The sequence below is a fragment of the Bidens hawaiensis genome, unplaced genomic scaffold (assembly GCF_021521415.1).
Source record: "Bidens hawaiensis isolate Kalapana, Puna unplaced genomic scaffold, B.hawaiensis_p1.1 tig00005663_1, whole genome shotgun sequence".
Classification (NCBI taxonomy): Eukaryota; Viridiplantae; Streptophyta; class Magnoliopsida; order Asterales; family Asteraceae; genus Bidens; species Bidens hawaiensis.
Window position 1 is genome coordinate 380,576 of NW_027491369.1, and position 9,948 is coordinate 390,523.

A 9,948-nucleotide genomic window follows, 5' to 3' on the forward strand; every position below is an offset into this window, starting at 1 on the left:
CCTAATTATAGGAAGTAATCCATTAGGTAGCTAGTTGATAAAATTAACATGTAAGCACTTGGACTTTCGTTTTCCTATGACCTATCATCCATTTTCTTTACGTATCACAAAAACCTGAATTTGTTATATAAAGTAATGAGACGTGGACGATGAGTTTTCCTAAAAACATACTCACGAATCATTGAGTTAAGATCACGTTGTTTGTTTTCAATGTCTATATGAACTACTAACTTTAGTGACTTGTTATTAATGCTAGTTATGATTTTATGAGCTACCACTTGATTGCACTTGTATATTGTTAATGGTTAGCTATTGTTGGTATGACATCGGTATACGTTTGTTTTCTACCTGATATTGTAATTTTAAGTGTCATAGTCATGATGGTATGAGCATGCATGGCTTTAAGGTATCAGTCTCAGGGATCAGATCAAATAACACTCTTCAATCTTGATGGGTGGTGTGGTGTAAATGTTAAGTGTACTCCCTTATTTGACAAGCCGAAAAGGCCTGGGACCAGTCCGTTAGTCCCAATTGGACTTAATTAGGCCTAGAGTTTGCAGACAAGGACCATAAACATGTCACTTATTTTTCCCTAAACTCATGGCGTGGCCGTGTGGGAAAATAAATATTGGGTTCGTTTTGAGTTTTCTATTTAGAACATTCAGTTAATTATTTGAAAATTGTTTGATTTAATAAACAAACAAACATGAACATTTTTTATTCTAGTTAAACGAATGAAGATGAACAGTTGCTTCGTGCATTCACTTATGCCTATGAATGTTTGTCCATTTACGTTCCTTCATTTGCTAGTTTATGTTTATTTAAGCTCATTCATTTACGTATTATATATTCTACAATTAAAAACGCCAGTGCCAAAATAAATCAATTATGTGTTGACATCTCATGCATAGGTATAAAGAGAAAATTACGATCCATGACTTACAATAAATCCCAACTTATATATATTTTATCTAAGAGTTTTGTCATACTGATGGTTTGCTAATACCCATTCCTATATTCACGATCACAATTTCCACATCAATCGCTCTTTGTGTTATTATCGTCAAGCACACGAGGCATCCAACTATCTAGCAACAAATCTTTCAAACTTTTGGCTGCAACGTTATTGCCTTTTGCCTTCACAAACACATCAAAAAAACAGTTATCAAACATTTACCATAAAAATTACATATTTGTTAGAAAATCTGTCATTTATCAAGGGGTAATCTCATCATTTCTCAATGATACCTCTACTTTGAGAATGTTCAACACTTTTGTCATAACAAGTAGTCACATTGACATCAAGTACTTGAAGCCCCAATGAATTGACAGTCTCAATCATTCTCTGGAAACCCCCTTGTTTGCCACAAATTAGTTTAAGCAAGAAATCTTTAGCACCAATTTGGTATACTTCCACTTTAACCTTCATCAAACAACACAGACTTAAAGATTTGCCATCTAACTCTTTAACTACATACATAAATATTCACTCAAAAACAAGAACATACCTCGGTTTTTCTGTCTGATGTTTGTCGAAACAAGACTGTGTCCTTTTGTAGGCAAGCGTTCGCATGCTTCCTTCGGTTTGCAAACCTCTAATTCATCCGCGAATTAGATTTGGAATCATCTTCTTCCAGTCTTTCAAGCTCTTCTTTATTATTATATTTGTTTGGGCCTAGGATTTATGCTAGTCACTGAATTCAATTTGTTCTTACCCATTCTTGGATATAGATTCTGATTTAATCTTTCGTTTAGTCGAATCTTTATGTTTACTTTGTGTGGTTAAACAACTTTGAGTTATTTAATTGCATTTGATATCAATAGTTATTTAATTTGTAATCATCAATGATTAGGATTGAATTATTGTTCGTCATTGACTTAACAAAAAGGCGCTTAGTGATATGACAATACATACATCGGTTTCTTCACCGTTGTCTGTATAAATATAACTTGTTTTGAGCCAAATGACTAACAGAATTTACCAATGGGATTGGTGACTTACTGACAAAGACAAAGCCTTTTAAACACCTAGGTTTGAGAGGAAGAGGACTTGGGTTCAAGTCCCACAGACGATAAAGATTAAAAAGAAATTTATTGATTAAAAAAAGCTAATAGAAATTTTTAAGCCGGTGTTATATAACCTTGCTAAAAATCTATAACAAGAAGCCCAGCTAACTATGACTAGAGAAGAAGTTCAACATCCATTAGTGAGCACATGATTTCTCCACTTCAACCCATACACATGTGAATAGATAACACAGTAGGGAGAAAGCTAGTGATAACGAAAATGCTAAACGGTTATGTATTTACATTGAGTAGTTGGGAGTATTCACACTGAGAATTTTCATAAGTTTCTTTATTAACAAAACATAAATTACAAGATTGACTTTAATATATCTTCGGTCATGGGAGAACACATGAAACCTCTACTTTGTCTGTGTTTTAGTGCCTACCCCTATTTCTAGCTGGAATAATTACCAGCCATGAGATGACGGTGACAAGGAAACCAGTTCCAAACCCAGTCGATGCAAGCAAACGAATGGTATAAACTTCATTGTCGTCCTCAGATGTTGGAGTTTGCAACGAGTCTTTATTTTCCGTACACTTGACAAAAAAATCACCACATAAGCCTGGGTTTCCTTCAAAGCTAGAGTTGGTAAAGGTCGACAGTTGGCCTCCAGAAGGAATAATCCCTGTTAGATTATTATAAGCAACACTAAACTTTGACAAAAAATTTAGTTTCACCAAGGATGCAAGGATTGTTCCCGTCAGATTGTTGTAAGACATATCCAACATCTCTATGCTCCTCATACCTGATAATGAACCGGGAATCGGTCCTGATAAGAAGTTGTGTTTAAGATCCAAAACATGTAGCCTTTTCAAGCTTCCAAATTCCGGACAGACTGGGCCGGTGAGTTGGTTGCTACTGAGGTCAATTAGTGGCGGAAATCTCGTTATGTGATTGTAATGTAACCTCGACCCTGTATTGCTCATGTTATTATTCTTTACCAATGGGAAATATGGGGATGACTCTTCAAATGTGACATCTCTTGAAATCAGGCTCTCTAACTGTGTTAGATTCTTGGGTACTCGCCTGACAATGAGTTGTTAGACAAATCCAAGTAAAACAGAGACTTGAAATTGCCAAAATATGCTGGAATCGTTCCAGTTAAATCGTTCCATGACAAATCCAACAGCTGCAAGTGAGTCAAATGGTTTATCCACAGAGGAATGCTCCCTGTGAGCATGCAATCGGCGACCACGAGAGCTTTGAGTGATTTGAATTGGAGATCATCGTCAGATGGCAGCTGTTCGGAAAAAAAATTCCTTGTAAGGATCAGCACAGTTAGATTGGGGCAGCGCTGAAGGATTCTAAGAGACGCCTGGAGGTTACGGAAGCTGCAATTGGAAAGTGAAGGGTACGAAAGAGACTCAAAGTTCTTGAAACTTTCTGGGATTTGGCCTGTGAACTTGTTTCTTGCAAGATTTATAGCTTTTAATTTTCGGCAAGAAGCAAGACTTGAAGGTATTGTTCCAGAAAAGTTATTAGTGCCCAGATCAAGAGAGGTTAGATTAACCATCATGGAGCAGTTAAAATTGACTGAACCATCTAAAGAGTTGTTTCTCAAGTTGAGAGAAGAAATAGACAGTGAATTAGACAATGATGGAGGTATCACACCGGATAGATTATTCGATTGAGCTGAGAAATAACTTAAATTCGGAAAGTTATGAAAGACATTAGGTATGTTTCCTGAGAGCCTGTTGGATGAAACATCCAAACGAACCAGACGACTAAAGGAATTAGCCATTCCGGTGATGGTGGTGAACTTGTTATCCTCGAGAGCCAATTCCTGCAATCTTGGTAACTTGAATAAGAATTTCGGTATGTCGCCTGTATGAAAGTTGGAAGCCAGGTATATGCGTTCAAGAAACGCACAATTCCTTAATTCAACCGGAATAACTCCTTCGAAATAATTCATTGAAAATCTAAGATCCCGAACTCGGGTTGAGTTAACACATAAACCAGATGGAAGGAAACCTCTAATAAGATTATCAGATACGTCTAATACTTGAAGCGCAGGCAGATTAATACTAACCGGTAAAACACCATTGAAATGATTACCGCTCAAATCTACAACTTCCAGATGACGAAGATGAAAAAGGGAAATCGGAAGAGGGCCAAAAAGAAAATTGTGTGAAAGATTGATGGTTTTAAGCTGATCTATATTGGATATTAAAGTAGATAAGTTACCAGTTAATCTTTTGCTTGCAAGTTCTAATTTAACAATCCGACCAGACAAGGAATCGCAAGTGATGCCTTCTAAGTTGCAGCAGGACAACGACGATGAACTCGAAGGCCAGCCATGTATAGGTGATTCCATTCCATTGACGAAGCCTGCTAATCCTCCTAGATCGTCGGAATTGCATGTTATATTCTCTGAGATCACAAGAACTTGAAAGGACCCAGGAATAAGCAAAAGCACCCATAGCTGCAATGCTACAACCATCTCCATAACATAAGCTAGAAGTATTGAAATTTCATCAGAAGCTGTTTGAATGAATGGGTTATCCTATTATTATTATTTTTCTCCAGAGTAACAAGTCAATCAATGTTTACTAGAAACCAAGAATCCGTGAGTATTAAAGACACGTGTATCTAAAATTTTTTTTTGAACGGCCAACTAAGTAACGCCGGGTACTCCGTACGCGACCCCATTGGCTAAAGGTAGCCCGAGCCGGCCACTAGTCCGGATGGACGGAGCCCCTAACGGTCCACCTAATGAGGGATTCACCGGATAAAACCCGACCCCCACGCCCGCCAAACAGCACGACAGCAAGGAGCTGGTAAAACCGGGTGAGGTCAGGACTAGAACCCTGACAACCCTGATAAGACACGTGTATCTAAAAATAATAAACTTCTTTTTTAAATATTATCTAGTTTAATTTGATTATTTTCTTCCAGGACATTTGGAAAAACATTATTAGTCTACACTACACCCCAACATTGAATGTTAAAACTTAAAATTATTAAACATCCTAATTCTTTGTTATATTGTTTTTTTTATGAGGTTAAATAAGGAAAGTTGAAGGTTGATTTGGGCAATAAAGGAAAGATAGGACAGTCTCTGTATTCTAGGGGTGAGCAACTTAACCGTTATAGCTATTAACCTAACATAAACGACATAATCGAACCGATTTTAACCAATAACCGACATAATCGGTCGGTCGGTTTAATGAGTTTTCGAAAACCACCAAATGTGGGTCGGTTTTGGTTAAAGATAATTCCAAACCGACCATAACCGAACCAACCCGTTTGTTTAACCGATAAAAACTTGTTATTTGATTATACCAATTTGACGTTTAAGGTTCAAATTTTGTTATCTAACTTAACTTTCATTGTTGGAATATATAATGCCCCTTTTTGAATATTTGGTATTAGTATTATAAATTACATATTTTGTTTGATTATGTCATTTCATTTTTTTTCCGGTACCAAACCTTTAGCCCACTTACATTTTTTTAGTTAGAGTTAACCGACTCGCTATAGCCTTCAAAATCTATTAACCGAAACCCCCATAATAGATCGGTTATGGCTATGGTTTTCCATTAACCGATATATCGTTTATGGTTATGAGTTTGATCCAAAACCGCCCCATGCGCACCCCTACTGTATTCAAGGAAATTAAGAGTATTGGATATATGTTGTCTCTCATTGTCATTTGTGTACTTATATGATGCTTCTGTGCACATCCAAGGACATGAAGCCAAACACGATTGCTCTCTGATCTCTTCCAATTATTCAGGGGAGGCTTGGAGGGTGTGCTAGCCGCACTATCGGCCAAGGCACATAAGTTTCGGGGGTACAAACTTTTTTATACATATTGCATATATATATGTTTTTTGGTGTTAAAAAGAAGGTTATTTGTAATGGTTTATGAGATAATTACATGCTCAGAATGGTTTTTGCTTATAATAAATCGGTCGATAAAAGTTTTATCCATGTACATTAACGAATAAAAGGTTTTCGTTAAGGCCTACGGGCCTTTTTATTTTGGCTCGGCTGAGGTATTTAAATTCTCAAAGACGGTCCTGCAAACATTCCACTTGATTGGTTACGGAAGCTATATCGTTAGCTTGTTTGATTGTATTTTATTTTATTTGTAACCCTTGATTTGGTTCTATAAGCCTAAATCGATTGTTTATAGTAATAAATCAAAGTTTTTTACATTGAAGAAAGTTAGCAGCAAATATTATTGACTCTAGCTGCAAGACTACACAACACGTAACAAACCATGGTAAGGGCAGCAACTTTTACATTAAACCGACTGCTTGTAGTGCGTGGATGATTTGACTAGTAAACAATGTATCAAGTGGAAGATGCTCATCTACACACGAAATCTCCAAACCGAACACTCTTGGCGATTTATATTCATATCTCATTATTTTGTGGAACGCTCAGTTTGTGAAACGGAGTCTACTTTGAATCGCTTTTATTGTTTTTGTACTCGTGAAGTGACCGCAAGGGATGACAATAGGCAAAAGTTGGACAAAATACTCTAAACGGCTATGTTGAATTTTGCATATATATATATATATCCAGTCGACATGACCGTGACAATGATCGTTATGGAGAAAACTAGTTTGAATTGATGCAATTAACTTGAAACCTGAGATAACAGTGTTTTATTTTTTTGGACAAATAAACGTCAAACCGCTTCTATGGCATACAATTTCCAACTTTATAAGAGAAGAAAAATAAATTGGCTAGAACCATTTGCAAATTAAAGGTGACGTTCATTTCAGTTCAGTTAATAGCCTTAAGTAGTCCTTAACCAATCGGGTTTCAGTTAATCGGTTACAAGGATCCGTGACTTACATTATACCCCTATCATATATATATTTTCTATCTAATAGTTTTGTCATACTGACGGTTTGGTTACACTATCCTGTTTTCACGATCACAGTTTCCACATCAATCGCTCCTTGTGGTGTTATCACTAAGCGCACGAGACAACAAATCTTTCAAACTCTTGGCTGCAATGTCTTTGCCTTTTGCCTTCACAAAAATATCAAAAAAACAGTTATCAAACACTTAATAAGAAAATTACATATATGTTAGAAAATCTATCATTTTAGCAAGGCGTAAACTTGTCATTTCTCAATGATACCTCTACTTTGAGAATGTTCAACACTTTGTCATAACAAGTAGTCACATTGACATCAAGTACTTGAAGCCCCAATGAATTGACAGTCTCAATCATTCTCTGGAAACCCCCTTGTTTACCACAAATTAGTTTAAGCAAGAAATCTTTAGCCCCAATTTGGTATACTTCCACTTTAACCTTCATTAAACAACACAAACATAAAGATATACCATCTAACTCTTTAACTACATACATAAATATTCACTCAAAAACAAGAACATACCTCGGTTTTTCTGTCTGATGTTGTCAAAACAAGACCATGTTCTTTCGGTTTGCAAACCTCTAATTCATCCACATTGGATTTGGAGTCATCTTCTTCCAATCTTTCAAGCTCTTCTTGAAGTTCTTGAACTTTAGTTTGCAACTCCTTTATGTAATCGATCGCATCTCCGACTATGGCAGCTCTATTCATCTGATCAAGATATTATATTAATAAGTTATACAATTTGAGATAATAAAATTCATGAAACGCAATAAACCAACCCTGGAAATATTGGGGACTAAAGCACGTAGAGCAAAAAGACCGTCGTTGATTCGATGTCTTCGGTTTCTTTCAGCCACGAGATTCTTTGACTGGCATTGACCTTTGCTAGTTCTCTGTCTACTATTCGTGTGTTTTTTTGCTTGCTCAGATCTGCCCAACAAGTTTGTTGGCTTATCAATGGATTGAGTCGGTGAAACACGAGTCGAACCGGCTGAAACAAGTGATGAGTTTTCACTGAATGGGTTTGAACTGTTTAGTGATCCTTCAGTTTTCAGCTGCTCAATGTGTTGAGAAAAGATATTGAACTGTGTGTTAAGAGTATCTATCATCTTTTGATCTCTTTCAACCTAGAACACAAAGATTTATGGTTAGGTTAGTGTCGAAAACACCTTGGATTAAAGTTTATATAGATCGGGGCACACGGGTCTTACTTGTTTTGATATGTAGAACTCAATCATACCACCATAAACAGGAATCAAAACCTGGGTTCCAATTGCATCCTGTTAAATATGCAAAAAAATGTTAAGATGTTTGTACTTCAAATGATTAATGAATTCACCATTTTCAATAGGGGTGTGGATAAAACCAAAAATACTGATCCGAATAAAAAAAATAAAACTGGCAGTTTGATTTTATGTTTTTGTAAGAACCGAACTTACGGTTCGGTTTTGTTTTTGCATGAAATAAAAGCCGAACAAAACCGAATTTATAGATTTTCATATATATTTTTATTTTAAGTAGTTTATAAGAATTTAACAAATATGTAACTCAAATATTTTAGCCCAAATGTGTAACAATCGATAAGTTATTAATTAACAAAATGATTTAGGCCCAAATTCATTATTATGGGCCATTTTTTTCGGCTCAAAATTTTCAAGCACAAATAGCAAGACCGGATAAAAAACGAAACCCAACAGTTTTGAAAACACAAAAACCGAAGTTTCGTTGTTGGGTCGGTTTTAGCCCAAAACCGACCCAAACCGAACCGTGCACACCTCTAATTTTCAATATTAAAACTATTAACGCGCTTACATGACTCCAAGATGGCTTACCCGACAACGCAACTTCCCCATGGATCCTAATTCCATTTTCAAATACAGGCATTAAACCAACTTTATACAAACAATTATACAACCAATAATAATCAATCATAACCAGATAAAACAGTTAAAAGATTACCCAAAATACAGAGGCAAATGTATGGGAATCTTAGCTAGCTTCACACAAGCACTTGTGTTTACAGTGTGTTTAATGTAAGTATCTCTGCATAATGAAGAAACATGAGGCTTTGTTGCATCAATTTCCTCTTTGACATTTCTACAAACACTTGGTGGGCTGCCATTGCAACAACAGCCAACCCACTCAATGTACCTGAAACAAGTTCAAAATCTTATAATAAGTTTAAACAGATATAAAGTTAATAAGACAGAAATGATTAATGTTTAGATGATAATACATACCTAGTGGGATCATCACCAAATTGCCAAACAATGCAGTAGTCCCATGCCATTGTTTTAACAAGAGGTCTAAACCACTCTAATGCTAATGCCATCATGTTGAATAATAATATTGGTTGATTAGGGTATGTGACTATTAATGGTTTATATAATGGTATAAAATGATATTTGCAGTTGAGGAATCTGATGCTTATTGTACATGTACTATCATCCTTAGGGGATACGGTCAATATTGACCTTAGGTGACAGAGTTTGTTTGATACAAAATATTACTCCAGTATTTACTTATGAAATAAGTAAGGTTAAAGTTTTTTATAGAAAATATTATTTACTATATGTTGTTAATCAATTTTTAAAAATCAAATGTACATATAGGGCTTGTGGCTTCAACAATCGGGTATGAATTCCCCCCTTAGGGTAGCGGATATGGGCAATTGAAAGTGGACCATCAACCAAACATTCATCATCTTTATAATTATTATTTTATAAGAAAAATGAATTTAGGGTAGTTGAGGTGAGCGTTACCGGTGAGTTAATGGTAGTAACGTAGTTGTTAGCAAAAATAAGTTGACAGTGTGGAATTTGTGGGTACACGTCTCCTTCCCTATTTTCGGGAGGTGGTGTTCCTGGTTCTTCCTAGTCCCATTTTTTTCTAATTCTCATTTCCTTGGATCCACACTTATGTTAAAATAATTATAGAGTATTGAAATTTGACATATAATTTTTATTTCATAAAAAAAAACTATTTTGTCTTATAGAGCTTATCTTTTATAAACTAAAATTTTAATCTCCAAAAACATTT

General features: G+C 35.6%; 1 protein-coding gene and 1 pseudogene across 1 annotated transcript; both read right to left on the reverse strand.

Moving 5' to 3' along the window:
• Positions 1–1,038: 1,038 nt before the first annotated feature.
• On the reverse strand, positions 1,039–4,508 carry LOC143630420 (phytosulfokine receptor 1-like; annotated as a pseudogene).
• Positions 4,509–6,428: 1,920 nt separating this feature from the next.
• On the reverse strand, positions 6,429–8,793 carry LOC143630421 (transcription factor bHLH90-like). The gene is made up of 5 exons (XM_077099439.1): positions 8,722–8,793; positions 8,121–8,189; positions 7,689–8,036; positions 7,429–7,617; positions 6,429–7,343 (listed from the first exon to the last, which is right to left on the reverse strand). Exons 1-5 carry the CDS (start codon positions 8,791–8,793, stop codon positions 7,134–7,136), a joined length of 888 nt encoding a protein of 295 aa, XP_076955554.1. The 3' UTR covers positions 6,429–7,133.
• Positions 8,794–9,948: the final 1,155 nt, after the last annotated feature.